The sequence below is a fragment of the Acomys russatus genome, chromosome 30, assembly GCF_903995435.1.
Source record: "Acomys russatus chromosome 30, mAcoRus1.1, whole genome shotgun sequence".
Taxonomy (NCBI): domain Eukaryota; kingdom Metazoa; phylum Chordata; class Mammalia; order Rodentia; family Muridae; genus Acomys; species Acomys russatus.
The window spans coordinates 2,995,813-3,019,616 of NC_067166.1; the positions used below are offsets into that span (position 1 = coordinate 2,995,813).

General features: G+C 41.5%; 1 protein-coding gene across 1 annotated transcript in view; it reads left to right on the forward strand.

Annotated features, from left to right (window-relative positions):
- Parp8 (poly(ADP-ribose) polymerase family member 8) overlaps window positions 1–22,716 on the forward strand; it is a 154,971-nt gene extending 132,255 nt beyond the window's left edge. The window contains exons 17-27 of the mRNA XM_051172595.1: window positions 1,369–1,494; window positions 2,437–2,502; window positions 5,878–5,945; window positions 8,311–8,359; window positions 9,329–9,441; window positions 9,675–9,747; window positions 10,842–10,911; window positions 13,652–13,725; window positions 14,892–14,961; window positions 15,750–15,834; window positions 22,210–22,716. Coding sequence (XP_051028552.1) covers window positions 1,369–1,494; window positions 2,437–2,502; window positions 5,878–5,945; window positions 8,311–8,359; window positions 9,329–9,441; window positions 9,675–9,747; window positions 10,842–10,911; window positions 13,652–13,725; window positions 14,892–14,961; window positions 15,750–15,834; window positions 22,210–22,312 — 897 coding nt within the window. The 3' untranslated portion in view covers window positions 22,313–22,716. The remainder of the gene's footprint in view (window positions 1–1,368; window positions 1,495–2,436; window positions 2,503–5,877; window positions 5,946–8,310; window positions 8,360–9,328; window positions 9,442–9,674; window positions 9,748–10,841; window positions 10,912–13,651; window positions 13,726–14,891; window positions 14,962–15,749; window positions 15,835–22,209) is intronic.
- The last annotated feature ends 1,088 nt before the right edge of the window (window positions 22,717–23,804 follow it).

Here is a 23,804-nt window from a genome sequence, read left to right on the forward strand (position 1 = left end):
TTTTTTTTCTTTTAAATCTGTGCTTTATCATTTTACGGTGGCCTAGAGGGGGAAATTAAACAACTTTCCTTTACAAATAATTGTCTTCCGTGGTAAATGGTGCAGAAAGCCTTGCCTGTGCTTTATTTTGCTGTTTTTGTTTTTGTTCTGGTGCAGTTTTACTTCCATCAAGTGGCAGCCTATTCTTTCTTTCGTTCTTTCTGTCTGTCTGTCTATCTATCATCTATCTGTCTGCCTATCATCTATCTGAGTATCCATCTGGCCTGGATGCCCTGTAACTTGCTATATACACGAGACTAGCCTCCAACTCACAGAGATTCATCCGCCTCTGCCTCACAAGTGCTGGGATTGAAGTTGTGAAACACCAGGATCAGCCTTGTGTTGTTGTTGTTGTTTAGTACAGGGTTACATCGGGCCATTTCATTGAGACAGGATCCTAGAATATGACCCAGACTGGCCTAGAGTTGAACTTGGAAGCCTCGGTGTCTCCTGTACTGGGAATACAGCCATGTAATGCCATGTTCCACTTACTATACATTTAAAAAAATGTTTGTTAAAAATCTTTGTGGATGTAGTTTTCCATATGTGTGTTTAGATGCGTTTCTTCTATTCCAGACAGTAGCATTGTTATTCAGCATGCTCTTCTGAGAACTGATGCCGGGAGGCAGCTTCACGTAGACCATACTGTCTCCTGCACACCAGCAGAGGGGTCCTTGAGTAACACAGCAACAAAGATGTTGTATTTAACAATGATCATTAATAGCTTTGACAGAGGACAGAAACAAGAGGGAAAGGTGGTTTCTCGCAGTGTGCTCTTTGTAGAATATGGCAAACTTGTTGTCATGGCTGTGTAGCTTTCCTAACTTGGGCCAATCTCCTCCCCTATAGTGCAAGGCCTCCCTCCCTCCCCAACCTCATATTCCGGTCTCTAAGGTAGCTCCAGAACTTCTTACACACCATTACCTAGTGCCTACTTCATTATCATACCATTTAATACTACCAGAGAGTCCAGTGAAGCACATATCCCTTTAATTGGTGTTTTTTATATATATATCTTGTTCATTAGAATGCACACAGGACCCTAGCACAGACCTGTCTTGCTCATCTTATCTAGAGCAATGTTATCATCAAACACTGTGTGCTCATGACAGAGATATACTCATGAGCAATTAGAGACTGTGCATGTTTGTTATTTTTAATCAGCAGTCCAGTTGGGTCAGTTTTGGTATAAAGTCATGAACTACAGATTTGACAGATGGGTAGCAGACTCGAGGCTACCTGATTACACTGTGCTGCCATGAGCAGGACACACAGCACCGGAACCATCTGACAGAACCTGCCAGTGACTCGCCTCATGTGTTTTCTAAGGTGGTAGATCTACTTGTGTCCATGTGTAGATCTGCGTTGGAATCTCCTAGAAAAGTCGTCATTTTCGAGCCATATCCATCTGTGGTGGATCCTAATGACCCTCAGATGTTAGCCTTCAACCCCAGGGTAAGTGGTCACTCATGGGCACTATGCACACAGCTCCTCAGAGCCGTGATGGAGAATTAATCTCATGGGTGTCCTCTGTTTGAATGCCTGTCTTGTCAAGTGTATCCATGGTAACTTTAAGTTCATACCACATGCTTTGGGATTCTGTAATCTCACGGGAATAAAAGGAACATGAGTCAAGGGACAGTGTTCCCTTTTCTTTTTTATCACCTCGACTTCCTTCCCCTATTGTTTCTGTCTAATCCCCAAAAGGTAATGACAGATAAATTCATATTGTTAAAAGACTCACATTTCTTAAGAGAACCATTTCATAAACATTTATGGCAGGATATTTCTGAAACAACCAAATTCCAAATTGATTGAGAGCCAAAATTGTTTTAGTTTTTATTATTGTTCATCTTGAAAATCATTTTACAGAAATGACCGTATGATGCACCCTCAAGACCTTTCCTTTTTTCTTTACTTTCTGCATAGAAATGAGGGATCATTTGGGCACATACTGTCATCTTACACTTTGGATAACTATGTTCCAGTCTAAAATTAAGGCAGCTGGGTGATTTGAAGTCTGTCTGATTCCGGAAGGATGCTAAGCTTACCTTATTCCCTATTGCTGTGGCATGGTGAAAGCCAGAATCAGGAGCCCAAAATCTTTTTGTATTTCAAGATTTTATCTCAGCTAGGCGAACGTGATTTTATGCCCTTACATAAGAAACAATGCCTCGGCTTTCCTTCCCTGTGACTCTAGATAATCAAACCTCTGCCCTTGACCCGTCTTCTTCCAGTCTTTCATGTACCATCACTGCTTCCCCATTGGCTTTGATGGAAGGTGCATGTGCAGAAGCAATGCCTTCCTTTAGTGACATGTAACTTACAAAGGCTTGTAGGTGAGTAATGCTTTTGTGTTTTTTGTTTTTGTTTTGTTCTGTTTTGTTTGTCATATAGAAAAAGAACTATGATCGAGTAATGAAAGCTCTGGACAGCATAACTTCCATCAGAGAAATGACACAGGCAAGAATGTGGTCTCGTACTCTTCTATGGTTCAGTCTACACGAGTAAAATGCTATTTTAAAAACGTCTTCAGAAGAACCCTGTTACAGAACGTTCATTTTTGCCCCATACAAGACGCAGTTAAATCATAAAGTTGTTCTGAGATGGTTTAATTCAATTCTGTCAGTGTCTTGGTTTGCTAACACTGGTTTTTAAAGAGTAAATGCATAGTTGTAACCTTAATAGTTTGTTCTTAAATGTGAGTAAAATTCTGGAATACTTGAAGTTACTCAACAGGATCTTTCAAAACATTGTTTAAATCTAATAAGTACTACCTTCAGTATTAACTGATGCTAATAATTTCAGACACTATTTTGAGTGTTAAAATAGACAAATTTGGGGCAGTAGAGATGTGTACTACATCTGACTACAAGTATTCTTCATTTTGGGGTGTTTTTAAAATTTTTTTCTGTGTGTGTGATTGTGTGTGTGTGTGTGTGTGTGTGTTTGAGACAACATCTCAAGTAGCTCAAGCCAGCCTAGAAATTTCTGTGTAGCTAAGGATTCCCAGAATTTATGATCTTACTTTGTCTGTCTGTTCAATTGATGGGAATACTACCACAATAGTTCTACAAACACTCTCTCTCTCTCTCTCTCTCTCTCTCTCTCTCTCTCTCTCTCTCTCTCTCTCTCTCTCTCTCTCTCTCTCTCTCTCTCTCTCTCTCTCTCTCTCTCTCTCTCTCTCTCCTCGTGTGTGTGTGAGTGTGTGTGCACGCGCACGCTTGTGATCTCTTTAGTCCTTCGAATTATTCTTTAAAGTACAATTTCAGAGACTGGAGAGATGGCTCAGCAGCTAAGGGCATTGACTGCTCCTTGAGAGAATCCGGCTTCAGTTCCCACCACCCGCATGGCCGCTCACAGCTCTCTGTAGCTCCAGCTCCGTTGGATCTGACTCCCTCCTTGTACAGACACACATGCACATCAGTCGCTAGTGCACATAAAAAAAATACCAGAAGTTTAAAATGCCAGCAAAGGTCGTAGGCATAACACAAAACCCATACCCGCTTTGGAACTGCCAGCCACCCTAGGGATGTGATCTTATATTTCTTGTCCTTTAGGCAGGTTCTAGTGGAAACGGGTATTGAGCAAAGATCTCTGAAAACTTAACGCGGCCTTGTGCTGTAGCCTGGTACTTGGAAAAATACTGTTGACATACTGAGGAGTTTTTACCATCAAGAAGTTAGAAAGGGGTTTAAAAATCATCATCATAAATAGAAATTAACAATCCAAAATGAACAGTTCATATTGTGCAAAGCTTGCACATGTTCTTTCTAGGCTCGCCTGGTGCTAGACACCTGCAAATGTGTGATGAGTATACCCTGGGGTCGTTCATGCTCTCTGTGGATGGAAGAGGAGAGTTCTCCTGCCCAGATACAGAGTTTCTCTCTACTCTATCCCTAACCTCTGTGTTATCTACACCCCTCTACTGAAGACATTCTCAGATGTTCATTTCACAGTCCTAATTTTTGTCCTTGATTCCTTTGGTCGTTATTTATTCATGTTGAACAGGATTCATTCATTGCTCATTCATTCACTCATTCACTCATTCATTCACTCATTCATTCACTCATTCATTCATTCATTCATTCAAAAGTCTGTGTTAGACACGTATGGGCAGCTTTTAGTCTCCCATTTCTTCTAGTGACTGTTCTGGGCTCATGGTTTGCAGTATCATCTCGTCTGATCTTGGATTATTTTTCAAACAACACTTATATGTGTGAGGAAAGGAAAGAGTAAAGTGCATTTTCCACAAGGATAAGAAAGAAGAACTAATGCTTAATGTCTTAAGTGAAGATAAATATCTTCAGTCAAGATAAAAAGCTTGTTATAGGGTATTTGTACTGTACTTGTAGTCTAGAGTCTAGACCCATACATCATTCCTGGGTTTAAACATGGCTACAAACTCTGACCCTGGAAGCTGCCAAAATTTGCTTCCTATACTGTGGATTGTGTGTAAGCTGTTTTAACTGCAGGCAATAGAGCTGTTGAAGCGGCAGCCTGGGAAGTAGAGGCCAGAGTTGCATAACCACCTCAGCACAACATGGCCCATGACCTTGTCAGGTTGCTTAGTTGCTTGGAGCCTTCGTGTGTGTCTTCTCCACCCAGTTAGGAGGAGTAACTGCATTTTCTTATGCAGAGTGGCTCCGTGGGCATGCTGCCAGGTCTTACAGAACCGAATGCTTTAAGCTTTTTCACAGTGTTATACTAGCCCGTGTTTTAAAGCTAGCTCCGGACTGTTAGAAAGAACTTGCTCTTTGGTCCATAATAAGATGTTTAATTTGACAGAAAGTTCCACTTAATTCTTCTTTTGGAGAAGAATGCTTACGTAAATTGTGCTCAGTTTAAGCCTCATGGCTATAAGTTTTCTTTAATATTGACATTCAGGGTGTTGAATATCAAAGAGAAACCCTGCAGCCTGCTCTGCTGAGGGCTGAGCTGCATGGGCTGAACTTACCCTCCAAACATTTTCCTTCAACCCCAAGAGGGATGAGGCTTACAAAGGGAATGGAAGGAGCTATGAAGAAGAGAAAAACACAGGGACAGAACGACAGGACAAGGAGGGTGGTGTAGAAATGGGAGAGCCTAGAAGGGGAAAATCACTGAACACAGTATGGCAGAATTGGTTGGCACAATGTATGCTGTGTGGTAGCTTTGCATTCTCTCAAGAGATACACAGAAAAGTGTGTGTGTGTGTGTGTGTGTGTTTTGTTTCGGGGGTTGAAATGTCACCTCCAGCAATCCAGTGAAGGTAGAATCCAGAATAAAACTGGGTCAAGTATTTGTTTTTCATCTTATGTTATTTTTTTTTCTTTTTTAATTTTTCTTATGTTATTTTTAATTTAAACATAATTACATTATGTACCCCCTTCCTTCTCCTCCCTCCAATCTCTTCTATGACCCACCCCAAGCCTGTTGGAAGTTTAATAACACCTTTTGGTACAATGAAAGATAGTCCTCAGAGGGAAGGCTTTCAGGTCAGAGCCAGCGCTAGTCTTCTGAGTCCTTTGTCTGAAGTGCATGGTGTCTTCTTCAGTAACCTTCAACTTCTGAGAAGTGATCGAGGGCAACAGTAATTAGCCTATATTGTTTTTGGGCTCTCCTGGGCTCCCCTATTGGTCACGTTTCCTACAGCTGGCAGGCAAGTCTTTTTATGTGCTGCCTAAAGTACATCTCTTTCCCCTTAAGCGAAGAGGATAATTTGCTATTCCTATGCCAAGTCTAGATAGTTTTTATTGTAGCTAGACTAGACGTATCACTTAATCGGATTTTCTTTTTGTCGGGGGCAGGGGGAGTGAATTTTAAAGAAAAATAAAGGAATGCAATTTTATCTTTCAGGCACCCTATCTGGAAATCAAGAAGCAGATGGATAAACAGGACCCCCTTGCTCATCCACTTCTGCAATGGTATAAAATTGTAGTTTTCCTCCTAATAAAAATCATGAGCGTTTTCTATATATATATATATATATATATATATATATATATATATATTTTTTTTTAAGAGTCAGGGGCTGTTTTGTAAGTTCTTCAAAGCTACAGTTTATGAGCCTGTGATACCTGGTGTTTTTTTTTCTCTACCCGGGAATCCTTAATGACTCTCACCTTAATTAAAACCTGTCTATCACAACCGGAGGAAGATGCTGTCGTGTGTAAGAGTAGAAGCATACAATGCGGTGTATTTGACAGCAGTTAGTCTACAGTCTTGTAGGATATGCTTAATTTGGTTATGTGTTGGAAGCATTTTGGTTCATTTAATTTTATAGTTCTGTGAGAACTTGGTGATAAAACTTAATCCACGTCAGTCCTTTTCATTGAAAAATCTCAAAATAGTCCTTGTGTATTTTGCACCCTTAACAAAGATGGTAAAATTTGCCCGACTCTTTGCTTGACCAGTGCAGAACAGGTACTGTTTATGAGTGATCCTGGTGAGGGGATGACACAGCATCCAGTCCAGCCTGTGTTCTACAGCAGAGAAGAGAGGTGGCCTGTAGAAGACACCTTGCTCTGACGCCTAAAAAGCCCAGATAATTAGAGTGTAGAAGGGTTTTGCATACATGGACCTTTAAAACCACTTGAATAGACTTGCCACAGTTGTCCTAGGGTATCACAAATACCAAGGCAACAAGAGATCAGTCTAGATAAGTACCGGCAATAACAAACAGTGGAAGTCTTAAAAAAATGTCGTCAAAGGAAAGAGCCCAGTTTCCTTCCTTTGCTTAGCAAAACTGTATAAACACTTGGAGAAACTTTAGATAAAGAATTTTGTCTCATTTTTTAGGACCTGTTATTAAAATCCTGACAGATGAAGAAAAGTACACTCTTTTTTTAAGTCTCACATTTTCTCATCATAAATCAAGGTTAAAGTAAAAAATAAACAACTAGAAATTTGGAGTACCACCTTGGCCACCAGACGACGCAGGGGAAATCGGGGTCCTTCTCTTAGGCTTCTTTTTTTTAAAATTTACTTTATATCCCAGCTGTAGCCCCTTTCTCCCTCATCCCCTATCCCCCTACTCCTCAGGTCTGGGGGGCGACTCTTGTCTTAGGGTCCTTAAATTCATTAATAAAATAATTTAAGAAGGGCCTCCAACAGAAGCTTGGGGAAGCAAAACAAAACAAAAACAAACAGGACAAACAGGACAAGAGAAGCAAAGTTTAAAATGTCAGCAGCTACCTGGGGCCAGTGGAGGGTAGAAAGAAAGAAGACCACACCCTTTGACCCCGATGTCAGGCACATGGTGGACAAGCAGCCACAAGGCCTGCAGGGGGCTCTAGAGGAAGAGAGAAGAAGACTCAGACACACAGAAAGCCCAGGTGATAAAGGAATCATGCCTAGAAAAAGAGAAAGAAGGAAGTCACGCTTCTCTGGATAAGAAAAGTAAAAGAATATAATGATTTTTATCTTTCTGCCCTGGGGCCCAAAGAAGCTACTGCAAAGGAAGTGCTCAGCATCTCATTAAAGCCCTGGTTACTGCTATCTCTGTGACATGTCCTTAGCCTGACTACCTAAGGGCAGTCGTTAGGCCAGTGAGGGACCAGGTCTCCGTGGTGCTAGGTCTCCACTCAGGCCAGGCATCCTGTCCTCAATCAGGAGGGTTTCTCCTCCTTCATCTACCGATTACACATATATAGTAGGAATCATTAATTTTCACTAATTTATCTTTTTCTCCAGTTCATTTCTGCAATTCTTTCAGGGAGAAGAATTTAAACAAAGTCTCTTTTATTTTATACACAATAGAATATGAATCATTCCCTGTTTCAAGTACCTAGGTTAAAACGGTCAACCTCAGTGCCTGAGTATGTTGACTTTTGTGGATAAGCCGCTGTCAACTCAAAGATGCCCTTAACCTGTTTCAAAAACAGAATCTTTACAGAAAGCCATCCTTCATTTAGGAGATGTAGGAAGCAGAGCAATCAGGTGCATGAATCAACTTCTCATTCATAGACTATCGCTCTTTGAAAGTACCGAATAGCTAAAAATGTTCAGTAGCTAATGTTTGCAGTTGTACTTAGGAAAAAATTATGTCTCCCCAAGATTTATGGAACTGCTTTCCCAGGGAGTTTTCTCAGATGAAAGTGTCTTTTTTTGTTATGTAAGCTCCTTAAATGGTATTAGTAACGAAGCCAAACTTATACAAGCGACTGAAAGGCACTATTGAATTTTGTCTGTGGCACAGCAAGACTACAGTTGAGTCATTTGCTGACCAGCATATAAACCAGTCGGTACATCTGCCGTGTAGCTATGACTGACTGATCGTTTCAATTGCAGGGTCATCTCAAGTAATAGGTCACACATTGTGAAACTGCCAGTCAACAGGGTAAGTTCTGTTTTTAACACATGCACCCAGGAATGGGAGAATGTGTTAGTTAAGGGGACTGTCCTCCGTGGCTGTCAGGTAGCCCGTCCAAAGGTGGACGTGACCCAGCTTGATTTTTTTACTTTCAGTTTGTGCACTAGCTGCAGACCTTTTTGAGACATCAAACCCATATCTAGCCTGCACCTTGCCCTTTAAAAATAAATACAAAGCGTCAGTATAAGAGAATGCAGTCTTCCTACAAGGGTTTGAAAAGTGGTTTCTAGGGAGAGATTGGAAGAAGGCTCGCCTTCACAGTTCTGCCTTTCCATATTTGAAAAGGTAGCTTCAAATACCTTGTTTATCAGCCCAATCAGTGTTTAAGGAATGTTTTTGAGATGCTAGTGGGCCCCGATCGTACCACTAATCGCCACCCAAGAGCAGCATTTAAAAAGTCTCATTTTCCTATTTTCAAATCTCCACGTGGGAGACTGTTGCTCTCTTCCCATGTAAGTCACCAAGGTGAGAAGGCAGTGATTAAGTAATCATGCCAAGCAGGTCACCTGATCTCCTTCCATAGGTAAAGAACAAAAACATGCAATCAAACCAGAAAGGTGATTTTCATTTTAAATATGGGCATTCATCTTCTACCTACCAAACTCCAGAGTATTGTCTCAGTGGAGCTGCTGGTACACGCCTATGAATTCTATAATAAAAGCCTTTAAAAGAAATGTAATTGCGAGAGCCCAGTGGACTCGCAACATAAATGTCTTGGGCTTGTCTGGCGCCTCTTCCTCACCAGCCTAAAGAACTTACTTTTTATGAGTAATTCCACAAGGCGTGTAACTTAGGTGGGGTTCTGAAAAATACATTGAGCTAGTCTGAAAAGGCTATTGGTGTAAAAGCCCTCTGTTCTGAAGTTAGTTAACTTGGGTAATCCCCGAGCTGGCAGAGTTGTGACATGCTCTCGTTTGTTTTGACTTTGACTGACAGCAATTGAAGTTCATGCACACGCCACACCAGTTCCTCCTCCTTAGCAGTCCACCAGCCAAAGAGTCCAACTTCAGAGCTGCTAAGAAGCTCTTTGGGAGTACCTTCGCATTTCAGTAAGCCTGGCTGTGAGGGAGGGTGGGTGGGGGGCGCTCCACCGAGTCTTCCAGAAGTGTGTGGGAAGGAAGCACTGTCTCAGAGGTTGGCACTGACCTCAGTCAATCAGCTGCACGAGTGTTTAACTCGGAAACTCAGAACTTTCAGATGACTTCTGAAGTTGCGACCGGTTGTGAAGCTCACTGACTGACTTTGTGGCTTTGCTGTCTCCCTCCCTGGTCCTGTGCTTCAGCGGCTCTCACATTGAAAACTGGCACTCTATCCTGAGGAACGGTCTGGTTGTTGCCTCCAACACGCGTCTGCAGGTAACATTTTTTGCATGTTCTAGTAAGAACCCATTTATTCTTGATGGGGTGAGGTGAACTTTAAAGCACTTACCTAAAATATTACATGGAATTTCTAATAAATGTAAGGATATTTTCATAAAAGTGCCTGAACCAAAACCTATCTATGCTTGACAATGATGGGTTCCCTAGGAGAAAAAGTGTAAGTTGCACTTTGAAAGTAAGAACTAAAATATGACTGTGCATAAAGTAAGACCATACAGATAGTCAGTCCATTATTCTAAAGTACATTTCTTCCATACTACGCCTTATTGTGGCATAAGCAAAGGAGACATGGGTTACCACAGGTGCGATGTGTCTGGATTTTGGCCTGGGGCACAGTGCTTGGCATTAACACTATATTGTGCTTGCAGTCCTGAGCTCTGCCACAGTCTCAGATTTCCTTATTCCTCTTCAACTCCTATCCCTACAAATTGCTCCTTACTCAGCACAAAGACGTGAGGAAAGAATCAGCCCAGTTGCCTGAGCCAGTTGTCATCGAACAGTAACAACTGGCGAGACAGAATTAACTGTGCATGTCCACAAGCATAAACCCATTGACTTAGGACCAGCTCTTACACAAGCACGTGAGGCCCCTGGCGTATAGAAATGAGAAAAAAGACCTTTAACTGTCCTGAGTAGTTCCCTTACACCACGTGAAGCGTTTCAAATAATGTAACTGCTTTTAACTGACGAAGCACAGTGGAGCAGTGGGAGGACGGTACGTAACGAGCCTGTGCTGATGTGTCATTCATTCCGTGGTTGGGAGTCTTCATAAAGGGCCTTGCCAGGCTCTTCAGCAAGTCTCGTTGTTAGAATTTTAGATTCATTAAAAGAAGCATGTAGTTCTTTATGTCTAGTGACTCTATTACTGGGGCTTTTCCCTCTCTCATGCTTTTTTTCTTTATCAACTCACTCCAAACAGTCTAGTAGTGCTGTTCTCACATTAGACCCAGCATCAGTGGCCATTTTATTAAGACTTAATGTTCCCATACGAAGCCTATTGCTCTCTTTTGTATGATACGAATTCAAAGCCTCGATTGGTATCTGTCTCTCTCCCATGTCTCATGTTACAGCTGCACGGTGCGATGTACGGAAGTGGGATCTATCTCAGTCCAATGTCAAGCATATCGTTTGGTTACTCAGGTAATGCTGCTTTTCACTTCTAATTTCAGCATTACGCTTTCATGGCTGAAACAGATGAGATACAACTTCATGAAACTCACTTACCACTAGTCATAAAGTCCAAAGAAAGATTCTTGCTAATATTTTAATGAGAATAGGGATGATGGGGGTAAAGTGAAAGCATGTGCTGTAAAAGAGCCTGGAAAATTTAAAATATGGGGGGAATGATCTCCTGCTTATTGGCATTGAACAATTTCTTGTGTAGTAGAATTTATGGTTAGTGAGTCTTTGCATTTTAAAAATTTGGCTGTAACGAAATTAAACACTTTTTACAGATGCAAATTACACAGAATTTTTTTTTTTAAAAAAGCAAATAACAAATTCTCTCTTGCCCTAAAAGCCCAGTATTGGATTTTTCCTTTACTTCCACAACGTGTGTGTGTGTGTGTGTGTGTGTGTGTGTGTGTGTGTGTTACATGATCACATTGCAGGATAGCACAGAATGTTAGAGACATGGTTCCAGAATGCTACAGACATAGGGGAAGGGAGTAGGGAGGAACGGGAAGATACAAGGGGTGGGATAACAATTGAGATGTAATCTGGATAAATTAATTAAATAAAAAAATGAATCTTAATATTTTCACATTGGAGGAAATGATATCTAGAGAGGGCAGTTAACTAGGAGATCATTAAAGCTGGCCCATCTGTCTATTCATTAATCAAGATTTTTGCAACATCAACCATAAGAAATTGTTCTTTGGTGGTTGAAATTTAGTGATTAAAATTGAAATACTTAAAAATAGATTTTACTTAGAAATGTCAGTAATAGAAAAGACAATAAAATGCTGATGGAAAGAAAATATAAAATTTTAGAGGATTTCAAGGTAGCAAAAAAAAGGGAAATAAAAATATATAAAGACAATTTTTAGTTAGGTAGAGTAAATACAGATGCTACCACATAACCACTGTTGTGTGGCAAATTGACTTAAGTATAAGGGGAAACACCCCCTTTTTTATATCTATAGAGTCGTTGGATCAGGAATCTAGTGATTGTTATGTGATTCTTCAGTTTATCAAAGCACTTACTTTGTAACACTCAGCTGGCGGATAGGTTGTTCTCATTGGCCTTAGGTAGCCTGACTCCACCTGGTGGGTGGGGAGGAGTTGGACCTGACACCCAAGTCCCTAGATGTGGCTGATCCAATTTGGTGAACCCAAGAACATGGAACCTAAATTTTTCCAGAGTGCTAAGAGCATCAGGCAGCTTTTGTGGGAGATTTTCTGAACTTGTTTCTCAAGTCACGTGAGGTCAGCACCTTTATAAACACATAGTCGAAGCTATTACAAGCCTTTCACTATCGCCACTGATACTGTTGATGGAGGAATGACAGGTTCCATTGTAACAGAATACACACACACACACACACACACACACACACACACACACACACACAAAGGATAAATATCAGAAGGACAAAATAGTATTGATATAGGCAATGGAAAATAACTAAATAAGACTTAAAACAGTACAGAGGAAAGTATTGTTTATATAAACAATATATCACCACCACAGATAATAAAAAGGACAACAAAACAACCAAATGCTGTGATTTGTACCTCTAATGCTCATTCTGCATAGATACCTGAAATGTGTTCATGGAAGGATTTGGGAGGAGGGTTGGGTACAGACTGAGTGGATGTGAAATTTCGTCTATTTGTGTGCATTTGTCTAGAAGGGAGTCTATAGCATGTATCAGAATCGGAGGGGTTCCTGACATATTTCTACAGGTAGGAATCAAGGACTTGGGATGTAGGTTCATGAGAGGGGCCCTGGGCTCTGTTCATAGTAGGCAGGGTGTGAAAATATCCACAGAGATGAGGTTGTGGTTGGTTTTGGGGTGTGAAAACAGAGCCTGGACGGGGCACATCCCTGCACACAGGACTCTGCTGTTCCCTGTGTTGTATGTCAGGCCCGTTGCCACCTTCCTGTGCAACTTTTCAGGAATGCCTGGCTTGGAAAAGGTTAGACAAACACACTTTGCAAATTTGTAAGCAGCTTTGCCCCTACCCTCAAGACGTTTATTTAAACTCAAGAATTTCTCGGTCTCTGGTGTGGTAGTTTGTTGAACATTCTCACGGGTTTAGTTCTGCATATTCCTTAATTAAATATATGTTGGTTCTGCTTTTCTAAGATATTTCATGACAGGACATCATGTCATGGCTTCAATAGAGCGAGAGCTAAGACTTACGACCGAGCCTAGGCAAGAGCACAGTAGTTCTTTGAGTTGGAAAAATTGAAATTTCCACTCAGAAGTGAGTGTTTATTAGTAGCTTACAACACTGGGGTGAAATGTCTGTTTGCTCCTGTCTGGGGTTCCCGCTCTGTATCTTGTCCCTGTACTCAGCATGAAATCTAGAACACTATTCTAGAACATGAGTTCTAAATCACTAGACATTTTAAAGTCAACCTTTATGAATATTCTAATTATATACAAAAAAACTTTCTATCCCCGTTTTCAACCCCAAGAACAAACAGAGATTCTTAGCACCTAACTATGCTGGGATTCCCCAGACCTGTGCGCCATCAACTCCAGGGTCTGGGGCACAAACAGCTGTTGCCTCCTGAGCCCCTGATGATGGCCTGTGGCTTGGCGTGATTAGACTTCTGCCTACAGTACAGCTTTTTGACATAGATGGATTGTAATTTCATTTACTTCAATCAGCTGTGCCTCTGAGTGACTATTGTGCTGATGTTTTCCAGGGATGAACAAGAAGCAGAAGGTGTCAACCAAGGACGAGCCAGCTTCAAGTAGTAAAAACAACAGTGCATCACAGGTGCTGTGGCTACTCACAAGGCTGAGTATGATTAGCAGAACGGCAGCGTCATTAGACATCAGGATGTTGATAAATACTGAGGATTATTAAGACTAAAAAATTACTTTAAGTGGTCACTACTTGTAAAGGAATAAGACTCACTCTTCATGCAAATCTGCATTGCTTGTGGGTAAAAAAAAAAATCAGTGTACATTCATGAGTATGTGAGCGCGCACGCACGCACGCACGCACGCACGCACGCACGCACACACACACACACACACACACACACACACACACACACACACACACACACACACACACACACACCCCCCTACCCACCATGATGTCCCAGTATAGTAGGAGAGTCTAGACTTGAGGGAATAAAACCGGATTAGTATCTCTGTACCTCTGTCCTATTTAACATTGTTATATCCTACTAGGGCTATATAAACGAGCTATCAGCATGCTTAAGCCAATGGACCAGTAAATGACAGAGAAAAATACTTCACAGAAAAAAATGTGTCACATTATAGTGTAGAAGTTAATACTAGAGTGAATGCTAAATTGGGAAGGTGACCTAGGAGCATAGCCTCGAGATGGCATGAGCCACGTCACTCTTAAGAGAAAGAATATTCCATACAAGGAAGAGTGAGGGCCAATCTCATGCTCTTGTAGAGAAAATAAGCATATTCCTGAGTAAACTAAAACCCACCCAATGAATAAGGAACTTAGCTTATCCAATACCTGAATGTAAAACCAGGTTCTACGCCTCTGTGGCTGAGTAAATGTTGCTGTAAATGTGTAGGTTGGTTTTGCTGGTTGTGTATTCTGGAGTGGTTGAATTTAATGTTTGAAAGATCACGGAAATTTCATTCTATTTGCCTTGATAGAAACTTCACAGGCTCCCTGGTGAAACTAACATTGAATTCTGGTTGTGTGTTCTGAGACTACTGAACTCTGTTTTAACATGTTCACTGGCATTATGAAGAATTTGCTAATGATTACATACGTACTTTAAATGATGTCACAAAACAGCTGGATGTTAAAAGGGTGTACAGATGTTGACAGACAACCTCCCTACAACCACTCTAGTGGTTCTCATTTGCTAACGACAGACATTTGTTCTTGATGCTGACTAGAGTATTCCATTTTTACTGTAATCTTTAAACTGTTTTATGATCTAGTCTCAGAAAAAAGGACAGCAGTCCCAGTTCCTGCAAAGCCGTAACTTGAAATGCATTGCCTTATGTGAAGGTGAGTGCTGGGCCTTGCATCCCAGCTCTGTGTTTCTGAACTCCAGTGTGTTTACAGAGGGCTCACAACAGAGTAGTGAAGTATTGCTCCCTTAGAGCATCTCAGCGTTGTGGGGAATGTGTGCAGCTGAGATCACAGGGTTTAAAACCAAAGTCCAGAACTGGCATGGCTTCAGACAGCGTCGTGTTATTCCTGGCAGGTGTTACCAGTATAATTCAACTTTGAGATAGCGTAACTCCTGTTTGTGCCTGTGCTGCCTCCCCTTTAAGTTGGTGCTTGGCTGTGTAGGATAATGAAAACGTTGAGTGTGCCAAGCAGTGAGAGGATAAGACAGTAGGACTTCCGGTTCTGCCAGTGACGGTGTTCCGTTCTGAGCTCAGTGCAGAAAGAGTGAAAGGTAATTCGCAAGATCGTATTCTTTTCCTTGTGCTTGCTCTAGAGTCTGACTGACTTAAAAGTCACCTTTTCTTTTTGTGTCAGGACTTTGAATGCCATTGGTGTCTGTCTCAAGTTTTCAGCACCTGTTACGCATGACAGTTTTTTGCTGTCTGTATTGTCAGGACCTGTTTGTTTCCAATAATAATCAAATGACTTCCTTAATTGTGAGCTGACTTTTTGTTGATTTTATTTATGTTTGTTGACAGCTGATATGGCTAGGCATTCATTATATGTTCATTTGGACAGATGTTTTTGCCTTTAGATTTCAGAGAGAAGGGCAGTAGTTACTTAAAATGGATTTCTGTTCTTTTAGAATTAAATGGCTCTTTAATTTTGTCTTCTACTTGCAGTGATCACGTCACCTGACCTGCACAAACATGGAGAGATATGGGTTGTCCCGAATACAGACCATGTCTGTACACGATTCTTTTTTGTGTAAGTCTAAATTCTTAGATTTGTACATTGCTGTCTTTTCTACAAACGAAACAGTGACTGCAAGTGTCATTTGCTCACTTTAGCACCAAATGTAACAAACAAGTTGCTGCTGAACTTCTCAGGGCTCTAATGATTATTACATTTCAATAAGCTTATTGATGAAATTAATGGTCACATGCTGTTAGTTTGGAAGAACTGAAGAAAGGCACCACTCTGAGCATCTATGTATACATTAGTGATGAGAGATTTTAGGACTGGGGACAGAGAAGGCAGCAATGAAAAGTCTTTATAAAAACTGATCTGCACTGCATATAATGTAGGCTGGCAAGACAGTGCGTGTCACCCTGTGCATGTGTTGGCACACCAGTAGAAAAGCATTGTTTTTATTCCAAGTCAATGGGTGCAAAAAGCCAACCTGAGTTTTCACTCCACTTTTGCCTCTGCAGCCCCACTTTCCCTGCCTGGCCACACCTCTTCTCTGACCCTGGCACAGAAAGGACTTCCAAAAGGAACTGTTATTGGTTTTATAGTTTATGGGGTTTCTAAAAACAAGGTGAAGAGGTGATCTGGGTTATTTTATAAGTCGAAGTGGCATATTTTGTATGTCAGAGTGATGACATCAAAATTGCTACTATCTGTCTTAGGTCCACAGAACCCTGTGTGTTTCATGTTTGATCCTTGAATGTGTGGACAGGTTGTTAACAGTGACAGATTCTACGGAAACTATTATTTTTCTCACAGCACTTATTTACCGGCTATAGGTTTTGCAGCAATGAGTACGGCAGACACCTAGAACTCCTGGTTTTGTCAGGTACTTTGAGTCCCAGCTCAACCAAATTAGAAAGAGCTCCGTCAGCACAGTGAGAACACTGTACCTGCATCAGTCCGCACCTCAGCAGCAAGCAGATGGCTCGCAAAGAACATTGGTTCTTTTATTACCCACAGTTAGGTGATTGCACAGGCATAGCTGTGGCACCAGCGCATCCCGTGTAGCACTGTGGGTCTGATAGCAGTAGGACTATTACCCATCCCCAGATCCAGATGGCTGAGGCAGGGAGATGTCCTGCCAAAACCCACCTAGGCAAACTCTATGTGAAGTGGAGGCTAGTGGAGCACAGCACAGGCTGAAGTCTATTCAGGTCAACCCGTGAGGGCCACGTGACTGCAGACAAGGGCTCTGAGGACCTGTGAGCTACTAGGAAAGCTGTCAGTACACATTACCTTACACGATTATTACGAAATTACGTTAAACCAATGTGGGTCTCTACTGCAAAGCTCATAAAACATACCTCTTTCTAGGCTGGTTGCTTATTACACATTGTTAGAAATGTGGCCCTCTGGAAATAAGCTTTCAATTGCAAAATTACCTTATTGAGCAGGCTAGAGATGTTGATAAGAAGGTAACTCCAGGGTCTTTTCTTGTAGTCTATTCTTTTTGTAGCTTACAAAAAGTCAGATTTATAGAACAGAACAAACAGCCTTACATACAAAGTTGCTCAATTTCCAATATGTTTTTTCCTACATTTTCATAAATGATACATAAAACATGTGGGAGACTAATTATAGGAGGACCCCTCTTCTTCACAAAAGTGAGCAGAGAAGTGAGGCCATCTAAGGAAAACCAGTACACCTAGAGGCTTTCAAAATAAGTCAAAGAGGAAATTTTTGTTAAGAGAATTTTCATTGCTTTGTAAACACAGATGAGATGTCATGCTTTTTCCTCGAACCCTCAGTAAACGAGATCCATTAGGTAAGACTGATAAATTCATAATACACCAAAGAGTAAGTACGCCCAGTCATTACTGTGCATTCTAATCCCAGCTTTTAGCCTCTTTCTTCATAAAGGCACAGCCACAGGGTGCTCCTGCTGCACCTCGCAAATGCGCATAGCATCTAGGAAAAGAGTGAGTTGATGAGAATGAAGCTAACCTGTAGGCAGTAACTCACTCCATGTTATTTTTATTTAAATAAAAGTTTCATCGCTGATGATAGGAGCGTTTTCTGATGATGAAGCTGTAAGTTAATATGCATTTCCTCCAATGATCAGATGAAAATACTGACAATTTCCAGGCTGATCTGATTTCCCAGAACGGTGGAGACCAGTAGGATTTGCAAACCTGCTCCAACACTTCCTTCCCTTGCTCCCCACACAGCCGCACCATTGCTGCTGCTTTCATATCTCAGGCTGCCAGGCTTCGCATCCCTAAATGCTGTGCTATGACCTTCAGTGGCGAGGTTCTGGTCTTTCTCAGGGAAGCATGGATTCCGTCCTCTACTGTTTCTCATGCCTGTGTGTGCGATTCTCACTTCTCACCCAAGTCTTTCTTCAGGCTTCCCGCCTTCCAGAAGCTTCCTCTCTGTGAGAAGGGGGTCTTGCCCAGGCATATTTGTGTTGTGTGGCCTTCTCCCTTGCCGTGCACCCTTGCAGTCCCTCACTCTGTGGGTCCTTTTATCGCTGTGTACGTGGTGTTTTTCAGGTAGGAGAGAGTGAAGGCCTGAGCTTTAACTGCTCAGTGACTGTTTCTTCTCAAACATCCTAGCAATAGCTTCAAGAAAATACATACCAAGTGGAAGCCATTATTAAAAATCCCTTTGTAACAAATCAGTGTCTCTTATGTATGCAGTAAGCTCATATATCCGACATTAAAAGCTGAGCTCTAGTTTTCAGTATCCTGCCCCTTCTTTAATATACTCAGCTGCTCCTCAGTTTTGTGTTTTTGCTTCCTTCTCCTGTCAGCTCCCCCATTTCTACAGTTGGATCACTGTCTCCCACAGAACTCGTTGAGATGTCACTACTTCCCTTTGCTTCTAACTCCATTGCGCTCCATCAGTTTTGTACAATGACAGATTAATGATTACGAATTTTACACTGATGATACAGGTTTGATATGCGGAGTTTTGTTTTTGTTTTTCTGAGACAGGCTTTCCCTGTGTAGCCCTGGCTTTCCCAGAACTCACTTTGTAGACCAGGCTGGCTTTGAACTCAGTGATCCACCTGCCTCTGCCTTCCAGTGCTGGGATTAAAGGTGTGTTCCAGCACACCCAGCTTGGTATGCAGGAATTAAAGAAAAGAAAAAAGGAGAGACATTGTTTTCCTTTTGAGGCCCTAAGGCATTTGCATGCTGAGCAAGTGCTCAAACCCACAGCTGCATTGCCAGGGCCTGCTTTTCTTTTCTTATTAAATATATTTTATTTATTATAGTTTATTCACACATTTACATCTCAATCACTATCCTGTCGCTCTTACCAGTGTCTATTTTTCAAAGCAAAATCAAACACACGGCTTCCTTGTCAGAAGTGACCTCTGAAATCACCTTTAGTTTTGCACACTGTCTGTGAACTCCTAGGCTGCCTCTCCCTGGCCTCATCCCTGCCTCACACCTGTAGTATTTTGTTTCGTTCTGTTTCCTTCCCCCTCCCTTCATGAGGTTCTCTCCAAGCATGGCCACTCACATCACAGATGACTCAGGCAGAAGCAGTTAGTGCGAATTGTATGAATCTGCAAATACTGAGTGCTGTATTTTAACGAAGGCTGTGTGACTGTGATGTTTCAGACATAGTATATTGGTGATGTCTGTGGAAACTGTATCAGAAAAAGATGCAAGGATTGGAAGTATGGAGACTTAGTGTTAGGAGTCAGCGTGCGGATGATAGTTAAAAGCTGGGCGAAATGAAAAGGGTTGAGAGAGTTTGCATACGCCCAGGAGAAAAGGAACTGAAGTTCACTTTGTGCCAGACATCATTGAGCTGGGAGACAGAGAAAGAAGAGGCAAAGCCAGCTAAGAAATGAAACAGTGTAGCTGAGAGACAGACAGACAACAGACAGACAGACTGGGGGGGGGGGGGGGGTGGGCAGAGAAGCAGAGACAAGTAAGCAATGAGTGGTGAGCTATATGTTAGGTATTTTACTCAGAGGAGGGAAAATGTAGAAAGTTGAGCCCCAATAGGGAAATTGCAATTATGTACAGACAGATCCTGTTCACAGGTCAATTTCACATTGCACAGAGCACGGGTGATAGTGTGTAGGTTAAGTGGGTCCTACTCATCCAAAGTCCAGATCACATAGCATGCGGTAGGTAAGGAGCGTCCAGCAAGACTGGAACTGAAAGAGCCGGCTTGGCCGGGCAGTAGTGGCGCAGGCCTTTAATCCCAGCACTTGGGAGACAGAGACACGTGGATGTCTGTGAGTTCGAGGCCAGTCTGGTCTACAAGGTGAGTCCAGGACAGCCAAGGCTATACAGAGAAACCAAAATAAAAACAAAACAAAACAAAAAACCAGCCTGCCCAAATGGGACAGTTCATTTATACAGAGGCAGCAGTTTGAAGCTAGAAAGTCACAGGGGTCTGCCACTCTGCCGTCTCTCTCCTGGTTTTCTCTGTGTCTGTTCAGCTCTTTTCTCTCAACCTCCTGCTCCTCTTCTGATCCCTGCCCTGGAGAGTTAGTCTCGCTTGGCAAAGCTCAATCACCCACCTATGTGTCAAGTTGCCTGCCTCCTCCTTTTAAGAAACATGTCATAGTGTTTATACAAAACCAGGCCAATGAGCCGGGCGTGGTGGTGCATGCCTTTAATCCCAGCACTCGGGAGGCAGAGTCAGGTGGATCGTTGTGAGTCCAGGATGGCCAAGGCTACACAGAGAAACCCTGTCTCGAAAAACCAAAAAAAAAAAAAAAAAAAAAAAAAAAAAAAAAAAAAAAAAAACCCAAAACAAAACAAAACAACCAGGCCAATATGCCCTTTTTAGAGTTTCTTTTAGCGTAACCGATTTCAGTAAGACATTTTATACATGCGCAAAATGTGTTTCAATTACATTTCAATCCCTTGTGCTCTCTTGCCTCCCACCATCTCCTATTAATCCCTTCCTTTTCTTACTTAATTATAGGATAATATGTTTTGCTTGACCAATAAAGAATATTTTTACACAACCTCCCTCCAAACTTCTGATTTAGTTTGAACAACTGTAGCATTTCTAGTTCCCTTTTTAAAAGAATGTTTTTATTTGTTATTTTTATATGTGTGTAAATGTGTGTGCTCACATGAGTTTATCTGTACCACGTGCATGCAGGTGTCCTCTCAGGACATGGGGCATCAGATTCCTGGAAAAGGGAAGTTACGTGCAGATGGTTGTGAGTCACTCCATGTGGACAAATCTTCTGCAAGAGCAGCGAGCGCTCTTGCTGCATAACCATCTCTCCAGCCCTCATAATCTCCCGTTCTTAATATGACACTTACTGTTTAATTTCCTGAGAAAGTATCAGCCCTTGGACTGTGTACCAGGCATTTAATGAGTTCCCATCCTACAGTAATGTCACAGCATTGGGGTGGAGGAAACAGAGCAAGATGCATCTAAACTAGAACACGGCACACACCGACGAAATTTACTAATATCCGGGACCAACCCCAGTCTCGACACTTGCACTATATGCAAGTGGAACTGTCACTTGCCGTGTAAGTGGTGTATTATGTAAGAGCTAAGTTCCCATTTCTGTGTGTCAGTGTTTTATCTCCCCACCTCATGCTCTCGCAAGAGAACCTAAGTCTGCTGCGGAAGAGACAGAAGGCTGCATTAATCTCTGAGACACTGTGCTTATGCCTCTGCTTAGCTATTTTGAAGTAATTACCACTTCTCCTCAGCTTCTTTCTTGAAGCCCTTTTTATGTCATAAAATTAATTCATCACATATTTCACTCTGAATATTATCATTTCAAGTTTGAAAATTTGTTCTTTAGAAATCCTTATTGCCTAAGTCAGCTTATTTGAGGAAATGAATTATCTAAAATGCAATTACTTCTTTCTCGGGCACTTAGCATTTGCTGTCCTATTGGATCGTGCCTTCACTTTTCTACTGCTGGTCCACTCAGCAGGCTAGCAATCTTACGTGATGTAGCAACATAAATAAAAATATATTACAGACAAAAAGAACAAGCTGCCGGTTGATAAGGAAAATTGGAGCACCAATTATGCCAAGCCATAGTTAGAAGGTGGGCAATGCAAGAGGTGGAGCGTGAGGCCAGTGCAAGCAGTTGAGAGTGGATAACTGAGACAGGTGCACTGAAGATGCCAGAAAGCAAAGGTGGTGGGCTCTTCTGCTCTTGGTGTCACAGCAGCTGCTGGGAGAGGCGCTTGCATCGCAAAAGACACTAGGGTATCCCTTACATCTGGCATCGTTTTATGGGGGACGAAGCACTTCACGTTGAAATGGAAGGGAGGGAACACATTGAGGTATGGCAAGAACAAGCTATTAGAAACAACTAAGAACACCAAGACCCTGAATTTGTGGTTTCCTTGGATTATTTTTAGAAATCGAACAGTGTTTTGAAGCCATATAAACACTGCCTTCTCTGTACATACTTTCTGTTTCTGCTTTCTGTCGTAGCTATGAAGATGGTCAGGTGGGGGATGCCAATATCAACACACAAGAAGGAGGTATTCACAAGGAGATACTCCGAGTAATTGGTAATCAGACTGCTACTGGTTAAAGGACCACAGCGTAACAGGATTTGAAAGCCTTCCTCGGGTTCAAAGCTGGATTTTGAACTGAAGAAGATGATAAAAATAATTTATTGTTATTATAAACAAAATTAACCCTTTGAATACTGATTTTTCTTTTCTTAGTATTTCTAAATATTTCATCAAGTACCTAAAATGGTATAAGATTTACCAATTGTAGGGTTATGGAATCTAGAAATAAAAATTAAACAGCACTTCAACTGAAGTTTGGGTTGCCTATACAATAAACAGATTGAAAAAACAGTTCTGTGCTGATATTTTTATATTAAATTATCTAATTGGACATTTGGTATTATATACTGCTATTTTAGGGTACTGAAATAGAACTGGGGCCGTTCTGTAATGGCTTCTAAGTCTCCCAGACAGCCTGCAGTGCGTATAGCGTCTGCATGTTGTGGTGCACTCAGTAGGAGTCGCACAAACATTTGAATGCTGTGGGAGGGATATTCCCATTCTCACGGTTCTTTATTTTTCTTATAAAATGGCCGTTAGGTCCAGAGGCAGCGTTGAGCCAAAAGGCAGGTAGCACAGGTGTCTGCAGGTCTCATGTGTTGGGATGTGCGACTGTGCACATCCATTTCTGACAGCGCAGACAGACAGCTTCATCTTGCTGTCACTTAATGAAGAGACAATCATCATCAATAAGCGGTAAATCTGGACACAAACCATGACATGAGCCAAATTTACTATAGTTCATTCACATACACAAAAAATGTCACACACCTGTTTTGTCAGATAGTTTGAAGAAATAACCCACTGATTAAGATGACTAATTTAAAATGTTACCTGAAAGTCAACTAGGGGAAAAGTAATGTCGTAATGTCCCTGGTGGCTGTATTTACATAATCAAATGGTTGGTTTTAAAGGCCACAGAATTAACAGAAAGTGCACACTCTTTATTTCTTCCAGTGGAGTTTATTTGTAAGATACTTGCCTTTGTATATTTTTCATCTGCTACCTCTGCTTATTTTTTTTTTTCATACTGAGAAAGAAGGTAAACTTTGAAGCTTCTTTTACATTAAAAGAAAACAAGGTTGCAGAGAACACTGACCCCAGCTCTCAGCACTTCTTCGTCCAGAGTCCTGGGCTCATCAAATCCTTTCTGTTTTTTGAGTCTTAGAGACATAGGCATTTCAGGCTTTAACTGACACTGTTTATTTGGCTACGTGATGATTGTCTTTGAATCAGGCCATTCATGAAAGATATTTAATTTGTGACTCTGACGTTCTATTTAAGCCTTGAATGAAGGCTCATATCTGATTTTAATTTATGTAGACAGAAAAAAAAAACTACAAATGTGTCATCATTTGCAGGTGTGGTGTGATAACTTATTTCCTTTGGCACAGAAGGTGAGAGAGAGAGAGAGAGAGAGAGGTCATGCACGTTGTCAGGGGTTGCAGTTTAGGAATACTTTAACTGATCATTTGTTTTTCTTATACTGTAAATAATTGAAATGCCACT